Source organism: Microplitis mediator, chromosome 4 (assembly GCF_029852145.1).
Source record: "Microplitis mediator isolate UGA2020A chromosome 4, iyMicMedi2.1, whole genome shotgun sequence".
In the NCBI taxonomy this organism is placed as follows: domain Eukaryota; kingdom Metazoa; phylum Arthropoda; class Insecta; order Hymenoptera; family Braconidae; genus Microplitis; species Microplitis mediator.
The window spans coordinates 13998558-14011184 of record NC_079972.1 but is presented as its reverse complement, the minus strand read 5'-3'; the positions used below and the strand labels follow the sequence as shown (position 1 = coordinate 14011184).

The 12627-nt window shown below is 33.1% G+C and overlaps 1 protein-coding gene across 1 annotated transcript in view; it reads right to left on the bottom strand.

Annotated features, from left to right (window-relative positions):
- Nucleotides 1-11109, bottom strand: part of LOC130666715 (iroquois-class homeodomain protein IRX-1-like) — a 35870-nt gene extending 24761 nt beyond the window's left edge. Inside the window, exon 1 of the mRNA XM_057467944.1 lies at nt 9752-11109. Within this exon, the coding sequence (XP_057323927.1) occupies nt 9752-10431 (680 nt within the window). The 5' untranslated portion in view covers nt 10432-11109. The remainder of the gene's footprint in view (nt 1-9751) is intronic.
- Nucleotides 11110-12627: the final 1518 nt, after the last annotated feature.

Below are 12627 nucleotides of genomic sequence, written 5' to 3'. Positions count from 1 at the left end.
ATATATATGTGACATATATGCATCAATGTATCGGCTATATGGGACATATATGTTATTTATATATTTTTTTGTGCGGGATATTCGTAACATTAAAATGAAATTTTTTTTTTTCGTAAAAATAACTCCAGTTATAATACCAGCATGAAGTGGGTTACGATACACGGAAAAAATGATGCTCAAAATTTTAATAGTTTGTAGTTCATTTTTGACTTAGAATTAGTATATTTGTATACTAATATCAAACCAGGATCATTATATATTACAAAATCGCTATTATTTATATTAAAATTTGATACACAGAGAAGAGCAAAATTTGTAATTTCGTATATTAAAATTAATATGAAAAAGAATCGATAAATTGGTATCTAGTTATTTATTACTATTCAAATAAGCATAGAAAAATTAAAAAAATTTACCACTTATTCGATTTATGTATATAATGAATTAATTTATAATAACGAATAAATAACATTTTATATTAATTATTAGTCAATGGGATAGAATTTATAAAATAAGAGTTAAAAGTTTTCATGTACCTGAAGATCGGAACGTTTTTCGCTGAACGAAAATAAGAAAAAAGAAATAAAAAGTAAAAAAATCTACTGGATCTAGATTTCGGAAATATTTCGCACGTCACCCGAAAATGACCGGCCACCCCCAACTCCCCCTAAATTCGCCTTTAGACAAAAATTTCATGAATTATTTTAATTTTCGTTGCGTGAAAAACGTTTCGATCTTCAGGTACATAAGTCTTCGGTATTTTTATGAGCAAAAAATCAGTATCTAGTATACTTATTTTTCTTTTTATTATTTATCACTTATTCGATTCATATATTGTAAATTAATTTATAATGATGAATAAATGATATTTTAAGCTAATAGTTCATCAGTGACATCGAATTTATAAAATAAAAGTTTGTAACTTTCGAAATTTTCCGGCTGGAAAAATCAGTATCTAAGATAGCAATTCTTAATTTGACCAATCATTACTTTTTAATAGATTTCTGCCATAAATTAATTAATTTTCACTATTAAGTCACGTATTTATACCTAAAAGTAATAATATTTACTTACTTTTTAAAATAATTGATGGTAGTTTTTAGAAATCTACAAAAATTAGTAAACTACTTTGCATTAAGTACATAATAGTTCTAATTATTGACAACAGATTCCACTTTTTACTATTAATATTGTTTTTTCCGTGTAAAAATGCCTACTGTTTTGTAAGTAATGAATTAAATGTTTTTTCTCTACAATTGCGTTAAGTATAAACTCTTGGGGCATGGAAGTGTGTGTGTGTGTGTATGTGTTGGCTTTTTTCACCCTTAAGTGTACGACGCGGTGAAGAATCTCTATCATTCCACGACACGGCAACACAACAATTGTCGATTTTCGATGGGTGTACACACCTAGAGAACTCAAGAACCCACACACGGTACATACACACAACTCTTTAGCGTGGGCTCTTGAAATGTATTTTTATCGAACAGATGTAACTTGGCGTGAGACAAGCCGAAGTAAAAGAGAATGAGAGAGAAGTTTGTATCGAAGAGTCTAGAGCTCTAGAGCGCGTGCAGATCGATCGTCAGATGTCTACCCGACCCTCTTCAATCTGCAGTCAATTGTTTCCAGCTAAACTGTTTGCCTTTCAGTCGGCACCCTTTTCGCAGACGTATATTTGCCCTAAGTTAAAATCCATCCTACCCCCTTTTGAGGATCTCCCTCTCCTCCCTTTCCAATACACCCTAAACAATTTTACAATTACAATTGTATTTCTTTGTAACACTAATATTGTTATAAATATTTATTACTAAATCGCTTTTAAGAAAACTCAATAAGTCTATATATCTGTTTTTAATTTTAATTCCATTTGGATAATTTTCATAACAAACTTTTAAGTAAAAAACGAATAATCTTAACAGGGGTTATCAGATATTTTCGGTTGGATTTTTTTCGGAAACAAAATCTCTCAATACAAAACACAGACCGCACTCCCCCATAAAAAAAAATTTATAAAAAAAATATATGTTAAAATATAAAAAAAAAATATATTAAAAATACAGAAAAAATATATAAATATATATAAAATATGTATAAAAAATATATTTTAAATAGCTAATTTTTGGCCGGTTTTTTGTACATATTTTATATATTTTAAATATAAAAAAAATACATGCATAAACATATACGAAAAATATATTTTTCTTATATTTAAAAATATAAAAAAAATATATTAGTAATATATTTTAAATCTATAAAAAAATATATTTATGAAAATGTAAAAAAATTATATAAAAAATATATTTTTAATTCAACCAACAACCTAAGTAAAAAATATATAAAAAATATATTATTAAGTTAATTAACAACATAGAAAAATGAATATAAAACGTTTATATAAAAAATATATTTTTTATATAATTTTTGTATATTTTTAAATATAAAAAAAATATTTTTTTTGTATATTTTTATATACGTATTTTTTATATATTCTAAGATATATTTTTAATATATTTAAAATATATAAAATATATACGAAAATCGACCAAAAGTCAGCTATTTAAAATATATTTTTTATACATATTATATATATATATTTATATATTTTTTATGTATTTTTAATATATTTTTTTTATATGAAAAACATTTTTTTTTTATATGAAAAATATATTTTTTTTATATTTAACGTATATTTTTTTTATAAATTTCTTTCATGGTGGCTTTGATGCATTACTGTCTAATCTAGCGAAGTGCGCTCTAATTGTTTGATAATATTCGTTTGTTTAAGAATAAAACTCGGCCAAAGTTTCCATTTACTGTACAAGTGCAACAAAGATAGTACCGATCGTGGACTTGAGTGTAATAGAGAGAAAAGTGCGAACCCCTGTTAAAAAATTATCTTCCCAAGATTTTTATTTGAAAATCATTAATCTTAGAAAAATCCCACATATATATAGACATAATTTTTGAACTGTTAACATAAAACAATATAGTCGTCCAGCAAACCTTGGGCTCGACAACAAAACCTTAAGATTTATATATAATATGTATATATTTGCTAAATCATCATAGGATCGTTTGTTCAGTGTATTATAGAGACGTAAAATATTATCCTCAACAAAATTCAAGATCTTAGTAACAAAAAAAGGTATACTTGTACTATCTATAAAATCATCAAGAACAATCGTGTATATAAACCTTTATATATAATAATAATAAGTTGATCAATTCAGTACAATGACCGTGGTATCCATTTCAGTAACGAAAACCTTCAGACATATCAAGCATCGTAGGAATTCTTCATTGAATTGAAAGCATTTTTTTTTTTCATCATCCCAATACATATATACATATATATGGATAAAAAAAGACAGCATCTACATCTCTTCATTGGCTCTTTTTGTTAATATAAGGCCGCTAAACCGTCCTGTGGTCAGATTGTCAGCCGCTTAATTAACCGTGAAACAGCCTTTGGGGTAGCTGGACACCATAGACGACGAGAAACCACATGGGACATTCGATACACCCGCACCAGCAATAATATCCTACTATACCCTATACCCGAACTAAGAAACGCTCATCCATCTCATCGCTCCTCGTCTCTAAAACAGTGACGGTGCCCTCGATCCAGGCTCTCGTGTCGAGGTACCTGGAAACTCTTCTTCTTCTCCTTTATTTTCCTTTATTCCTCGTAACTGGATATCTAATAGCCCGGAATTCAATATCACAGGTGGCACAGACTAGTCTTGTTTAACATTCGAGGAAATCCCCAATACATTTACGGCATCTTCACTATCAAACAATTGGCAACAATAATATATATAGATATCGAAATAAATTAGACATTGAGGCAGTGAAAACGGAGAAGGATCCTTGTTATTGTAACGTAATCAGCGGCTAGCCGTCCATAATAATTATCCAGATAATCGGCAGTGTCGGATACTTTGAGGATCGATTGACCTATAACTCTTGGGATAACGAGCACACATGTTCACTCATATCATTGATTTGCTCTTACTCTGGCATTGGCTTCTCAATTTTAAGTACTACTTAAAACCATTCATTATACACGAAAAATTTTTTCGTATCCACAAGATAACATAACTTATAGTGAAAAACTATGTACCTGAAAATCGCAACGTTTGTCGCGAAACGAAAATCAAAAAACAAAAATACAAGTAAGAAGTCTACTGGATCTAGAATTTTGAAATGTTTCGTACACACGCTAGTATGTCAGCCGAAAATTGCAGGCCACCCCCAACTACCCCTTAAGCAGCCAAATTACATGAATTTTCATTTTCGTTGCACGAAAAACATTCCGACCTTCAGGTGCATGAAAAATTTCTGCCTCACTACATATGTGGACAACGAAACATTTTCTGTGATGACAATGTTTTTGTGATGATAACGAAATATTTGTTGTGCTGAGATATGATTTATTTCTGTAACAAAACTGTTGTGTTACGATAAAAAATTGATTCGTTAAAGTAACAAACGGAATTTGTAGCACTTGGAAATTTTTTTTGTATTCAAAAGCTATCTCTCTTAAATATAAAATAGTGAAATTAGTGACTATTCACTATTTGCTAGTGTAAAGTATATCACTAATTCAAATAGTGGTATACTTTACACTAGCAATAAGTGACTATTCACTGCCAAATAGTGATTTTCACTAATTCGTTTTTAGAGAGTAAGATGACGTACGATAATAAATGCCGGTTTTAGAATACGGCGATATTTTTATAATTTATATCATATATTACGACGCAATGTCAATTGTTATTACAACAAATTGATTTGTTACCCTAAGCTAATTATACTGTAAAAAAACGGGAGTGAATCCACATTCACTCCGATTCGAAGTTCAAATTTTGAAATCAACTCCCCTTTGGAGCGAATTTCACCCCGAGGGGTTTAATTGAATAAAACAGTCACCCACTCCGAATTTACTCCGGATTTAATCCGCAAATTTTTACAGTGTATGTTTACCACCATAACAAAAACTTTCGTTACCCTGTCTTTTGTTATGACAAAAAAACTCTTTTTCGTGTATTCGCACATGACTGGGTTTTGTAAAAAAAAAATAAATATAAATAGCACAGACTTCATGCGTAATAGCAATATTTTCCGAATCGTCACTGATCACGAATAAGATTTGAGGGTAGAGTCGAATGTTTACTTCACATGATACTCGGAATAACATATACATGCGTAACTGGTTACAAATAGACAAGAGAACGTAAGTAATTCAAAAGATTGATTGACTCAATAAAGAAAAAAATATATCGCAGTGTAAGAAATTAGTGAGATATTGCCGTTCATTGCAGTATCATGTAATATTTCCTGACGCCTCCGCTTGGGGGACTCCCTATGGCGCTGTATCATGTACGCAGGCAACCACAGCATTAGTTCCAGAATGTACAAAAGTTCTGTGCACATACACTACAGTTTTGTGTGTCTAAGTGTGTCAAATAAAATGATACAAATGTGACACTCGTTATGATGCGATGCTTGGGTATAACGGTGAATTAGTATTGTGAGGGTGTTCGATAAAGTTGAGGAAACAAAAAGCCACAACGGAAACAACGGACAGCTGCATCCCCTCTCCGTCATATTAGTGCGCAATTACTGACTATATAAAGAGAAAAAACAAATATATATATATATATTTCAAGACAGTAGTGCAAGTGAACATGTCACTATGAGACTAATTATTTTTCCATTCAGGAATAAATCACCTGTCTCAAACACATTTCTCGCTAAATCCGTAATCAATTAAATAATCGCCTATTATATACAGGTATATAAATATATATGGATATAAAAATAGCGAAATTCAAAAATAATGTAAAGAATTTCTTTCAAGTGAATAAAAATGAAATTTAATTCGCATTGAAATGAATAATAGTGAATAAAAAAAAAGTTAAGACAATTTGATGTTAAGTTGGAAACCGGTATAACACAACAATAATTCATCAGACACAAGCCGCCACGAATTTTTATATTCTTATTCTTATTATTCTTGTTTTTAGTTTGCAGAAGGAGAGTTGAAGCAGGTGTCATGAAATAAAGTCCGGCCACTAATGATCTTTAGACATCCAACGCGAAATTAATCATCGTCTTTGTCTTTTAGATATACATGGCCCGCGGGTTATTTCTAACACCAAGACTACCAGGTCATTGTCCATCGTGTTATTTTGTTGTTAACAATATTGTATATTTTTTAATCGAAAATATTTAGGCATGCATATAAATAAATCGATATAATCGATTCTTGTTCTCAGCGCCACAAAGTGAGAAACTGTTGGTTCATTTGAAATACGTCTTACATCTGTCAACACTATCTCCATTAAATCATAACCTAGGGCTCATCTGAAACGAGGACAGCGAGCGATGAAAAGCTGAGACGTGTGACATTTGCAGTCTCGTTAGAAAACTATCGAGATAACGGTTGCGACGAGCATCCAAATGGGCAAATAAATTGTGTAATAATGACTTTTAATGTGTGTACTTAAATTTTATCTTGCAGTGGGATTGTATCAAGAAAATTAAACGACAAGGATAGCTGTCAGGGATGATGGAGACACATAAAAGCACCATTGAGCGCAGAGATATAAAATATAAGAGATGAGGCCAGAAAAGATTTTAGTGTTAGTGTTTGGGATGCAGGATCTCAGCGCCAGATTTCTGTATGTATTGATGTGTGTATGTATGGATGGATGGATGGATATATGCATGCATGTATATAATATGTAAGCATATAGATAGACGAAGAATATATGAGAAGATTGCTCCGGGGCTTTCGGGGCTGAGCATATTGAATAACTCGCTCGCTGGACCGCGAAAATATACCCGGTACTGGCTCTGCAGCAATCCATAGACATATAGCTCGCACTCGTCATTTTATATACTCGTGTGTGTAGAAGGATCGTGACTCCTGAGCGTTGAATCCACCGAAGGACCTACTCGTAAGCTCTATACTACTTTTTATCCTTTATATAAATTGTTCTGTGCTGTATATTCATCTAACTTCAACATTGTATACTTTTACCAACATACACGCCCATTTAAAATTTTTTTGTTTGACTTGGAAATTATTGTATGTACTTTTATTTATTTTTACCGCAAAGTAATTAATTATTATAATTTATGAAATTTAAAAAAATTTTTTTTTATGAAAATTTTATAAAAATAAATAAAGTATAAAAAATTAAAAGTGAAAAATGTTGTAATTTTTATTGCAAAAAAAATAAAAAATTACTCTGTAATTTTGAATAACCCCGGGACAGTTGGAATTTTTATTTAATCTACGCTATGAAAATAATAGTAGATTGTGTGTCAAGTGATGAAATAAGACGATTTTAGACGAGGGTGAAACGACCAAGTTTGACATCACCCAAAATCTGAAATCGTGTTTCATTCCATGCCACGCAGTATACTTTTGGCAAAGGGTAGAAGTACCATTTGTGGCCAATGCTCTATTTTTGGACCTTTTATATTTTATTTTAATTGATAAAAAAGTATAAAAAAATTTTTTCGTTCCAATGCAGTAAAAAAAATGTCTTTGAACGAATTTAAAAAATGAATCATGTCATTGCGTATACACATAGTATTTTGTTCAAATTTTTCAAGTGCCCAAAACTGGACCTAAAGTGGCCACAAATGGTACTCTTACCCTATTGGGTTGATAGTTGGAGTTTTAATGTCAAGCCAAAAGCAAGCTAATTTTTGACCAATAGCGCAGCAAAAAAATAATTCAACATCAGTTTCTGCCGGATAAATCTCCTAGGTCTGAAATTGCGACTTTTCGACTGGCATTAAAATTCGCAAAAATATTTATTTATGGTTACTAAGCTTTCAAACTGAGTATTTAAAAAAAAGTTGCATTTATTACTCCAAAAATAAATAAACCATCTAAATTATTTTAAATTTCCGTAGCATGTATTTATCAAAATTATAAACAAGGTATTAAAATATCACTCATTTAATCCGAATTATTCAGAAAAAATTCCATACCAGTAAAATTTGTTAAGCACAGGCGCCTATTTAATTCATAAGGCTAAAATAAATAAACATATAAATAAGATACTAAAGTTAGCTGACGTTTAATAATTTTTGAAATTTATTTAAAACGATAAATTATAAAAAATAAAATATTTAACAAAAATTGCACTTATAGTTTTTTAAATTTTCTACAGGTGCATTTTTTTGGATTTTATTTGTTGAAAAAAAAATCCAAAAATTTTAAATTGTCTGCTAACTTTAGAATCATATAATAAATTACTGTTTACCTATAGAAGTGACTTCACATAATGACTTATTTTCAATGAATTTTTCTGAGGATTAAATTAATTTGGGAAGATTAAGAATCAATTGTTATTTTTAGATGAATTTGGTTGATTTCTTTTACTAGTAAGGCTTAACATGTTGACGCCATGCACTGTGTACTTTATACTACTACTCTATACTCTGTACTTTGTACTGTACTGCTTTGCGGAAGAGACTGGTCATACTTATTCCGGTAATTTATACCTGAAATTAGCATGGGACACAGATACCTCAGCAAGGATATAGATACCTTTTGACCTTAGCAATTTCAAATGGTTTAAGACCCGTATATATTTGAAAGTTTTGCCTGAGAAAATCCGGGTCGTAAATCACTTACCGGGGAAATCCCAGCATAAAAATGTTTACAACCCGGGGCCCAGTGGTAAATAGTCTAGACACTTCTTAAGGCTTTGAAAAACCTGCAGTGTTGAGAATCGTTTGTCATCGACAAATAATTTAATAATGACTCAAATCGTGCAAAATTACAAAGCCACCTGTACCCCCAACCACTCGGCTTAATGAAAAAAAAAAAAAAAATAAGCGGCATTATCAATAATAAACCCCAATTATTAATTATCTATTCAAAAATATAATTTTGAAACTCCATTATGGAAGTTGTGTAATTGATTAATTTTTAAAATTAAATCGCAACAGAAGCGTAATAAAAACAACAATGAATTTAAAAACAATTAACAATAATTTTTTTGAGTCTGTTATTTTTGTTAAAAAGTAAGTTAAGACACATTTCCGGCCAAGTTTATGATAACCGTAGAAAGAGCGGGCGAAATTGAATTTGAAAGAGACGTAATTTGAAAATCGAGAGAACTCGCCGTCGGCAGCGACCCTCCGTCGGACGTGAAATGAAATTACACCACCCTCGTCCTTTTACGTTCGTATAACGGTACTACGTTTGTGTATTGGTAGTTTTCGCATCACTGCTGGGATAAGGGACTAGAGAAGCTAGACACGGTAACTGGTGCTGGTAACATATATATGAGCCATACATGCGCTAATGTGTATAACAATCTGACAAAAGACTTGTTTGCAAAGGATAACATGCCACAACTTTGGGAAACTCGAAGCTCGAGGGACAAACCGCTAAATGCTTTATAATTATTATCAAATTTATCCTAACCAACGAACAATATTCTTCATGCTCTTGACAAAGTTCATTTCTGCGAAACCAAAGTGTCTAAGATTTTTACACGTGTTTCAAAAAAAGGATGACTGATTTTTGAACTGGGAAGTGGGAATTTTCGTAACTGTCGAGACTTTCGCATGCGGGTACATTGTATCCAAAAGCCACGTAAGGATATTTTTCAAGGACTTGTTGACTTTTACTACTAATGTAATAGACCAGTGGACAATTTTGACAAAAGTGATCCTGCCCAAAATGTAAATGAGAAAAAAAAATTGAACGTACCTATTTTTAGCAGCAGCAGCTCGGTCTCTCTGCCGTCGATTTTTGAACCAATTGCCAACTTGTGTTGGCGTAAGTCCCGTCGCAGCGGCTAGTTCTCGTTTTTTGCCAGGATTAGGATATGGGTCCTGGAGGTACCACTCTCTCAACAAAGAACGAGTACGCTCTTTAAAACAGTGAGTCTTTTGCTCCCCGTCCCAAATGGTCCTTGGCAGTGGAAATTTTTTCCGCACCCGATATTTGTCGACCGGGCCCAGCGGTCTTCCGCGCAACTTTTCCGCCTCGGCGTAGTGGGCCTCCAGCCACATGGCCTGGAGTTTTCCATGGGAATCTTTGGTAAATTTGTGTCGCTCCAAAATCGAGTAGAGTTCTCGATAATGCCCAGAATGGTAGGCAACAATAGCACGTGCTCTTAGCACTGCTTCGTTTTCGTTCAACTCCTGGATGTTCGGATGAGCTACCGGCAAGCTCCATAGAAATCTAGCTAGTCGCTCGATATCACCACTTTCTTCCAGGGTTTCACAAACTGTCGCCACTTGGGTGACAGTAAATGACAACGTGGGCAATGCAAATACCGGAGCTGGTACTATTGGCCCATTTGTATTTGCTACCGCTGATGCAGCCCCAGCTGGTGCTACTGCTGACATCTTACGATAATACGGATGATAGCCAACTTTATACATTCAAAACCACTTTTTTTTCTCCAATAGTTTTTAATTTACACACAATCAAATTTATCTTACTACAAACTATTATCATATTGCTCAAACTCTCAGCACATTTTCATCAGTCATTGTGACTTTTTGATATTTACTACAACCACAACACTTTATTACCCGTACTAATAAAAAAAAAAATCACTGTGTCTCAAATCAGCTGTCAGAACATCACTGCGTATCCAAAATAATTAAGATAACTAAACTTATCTTGCTGGTTTACCATAAATCGGTTGCTATTCCGGCATTAAAATTCCACCACCGTAATATCAACCGTCATAAGTAAAAATAAAATATATATTAAAAAGTTTTGATGACTCAATGACAGTAACTAAGAACAAAAATCGGTCCTAGATCACAATGAACGTGAGCTAAAGCAGATAAATCGAATCTGTCCGAGCAACTTGACAAGACGTTTCCTCCAGAACACGTTGGCTGTTACTACTAATAATTATCAGCCCCGTTGTTTATTACTTATATTTAAGTGCGTGTTCGTTTGGGTACGCTATCTCGCGAGGAAACTAAACAGCAGACCTACTGTTGCCTCGATCGTATCGGATAGCAAACTGGTTTCGTTTACAACCCGGCATCTCGGCCCCAGCCCTGCCCCGCATGATACGTTTGTCCATCCCGATGTACCCAGACTCCTCTACCACACTCTCTATCTATCTACCTACCTACCTACCTACATACGTACCGCTATGTTCACCAGCATACTCCAAAGCAAGTAGCAAAGTAGGGGAAATTCAGCCCCCACCTTGGGCACCTGGATCCTTTCAACGTTGCCGCTTCTACGTGCAAACGACGGGATCTCCGGCCAGCCAATCACGAGGCCACGCCCAGAGAACTCGCGGCGATTGGCCGGATCCCATCCTCGTCACCATGGCAACTATTCTTCCTGCCACACTCCTGACTACCGTTTTCTATTGTATGTGAGTTTAATTATCCCCACACTCACCCGTTCCTGGCATTATCCCGGAGAGTTTTGTGTGTTGTGAAGCTATATTGGTACTGCTATACGTCGTGGATAAATTCAACTCTCTCCAATACCAGTCGGTGATGGAGATAAAATATGGTGTAGTCCATGCTCGACTCTTCAATATACTTACACATCAGGTGTGGATATCCTCACACGTTACTCTTTGCCACTCTTACACTCTCAATACTGGTTTGTACCAACAGTGCACTACTCGTCAGTCCATGTATATATTCATCAGCTCCACTTGATATCTAAGTGCTGATGAAAACTTTAATCATCTTTGTATCCTATCATTTTATCCACGTTGATTTTTTATAAATATATGAGTTTCTTTTGAGGGGGATTTGGACTTTTTTAATTTTTGGGAAATATATTTTTGAAACTCGAAATTAAATAAAAATCAGAAATCCACAAGTGGAGCTTCGACTTATTTTGGCCAGTGAGAAATTTTTTCGTGACTTGAAATTTAATTAATTTTTTTTTCTTTCTTCAATAAATTATTTTGAAAAAAAAATTGTTGGTAAATTTTAATTGCAATGAATTGTGTGGATCGGAAGCGTAATTTGTAATTTTGAAAATTTTTGAATCGACGTAACTCGAAAATAGAAACTGTGCAATATTTTGTTTAAGGTTTCATCGGCTTTTCAATTTTTTTTCCATGAAAATTTGAGTAACAAAATTACCTGTGACTACAAATATTTAATGATTGTATGCATTTATAATTCGACAAATAACATAAAAAATAAATAAAGAAAATGAATAAATACATTGACTGCGTCAGCAGATACATCAAAATTTGTACCGATGCCAAAATGTCGCGACGCACTGTACATACTTTACCATGTATGAACGGTTTATTGAGCGTACTGTATACATATCCATATACATATATGTATATCCATATTGGAGGCTTATGTCTGCAGCACCCTACACATACGCGGATGAAAATCATCCATTTTATGGTTCATCTCTATCTCTCTGGCTCTAGACTCTCACAGTCTTGCCAAATATTCGCTGATTTGCAAGCCAACGGTCTAAGGGGAAATCTAGAAATTTTGTTCTCTCGAGCTTCGTAATGCGACATAGGTATGCAGATCCTACGGAAAATATGTACACGACTTTATTGCCGTATAGACAAAAAAAGAACTTCTTGACGCAAACAAATTTTTTCGCCCCAAGAAAAT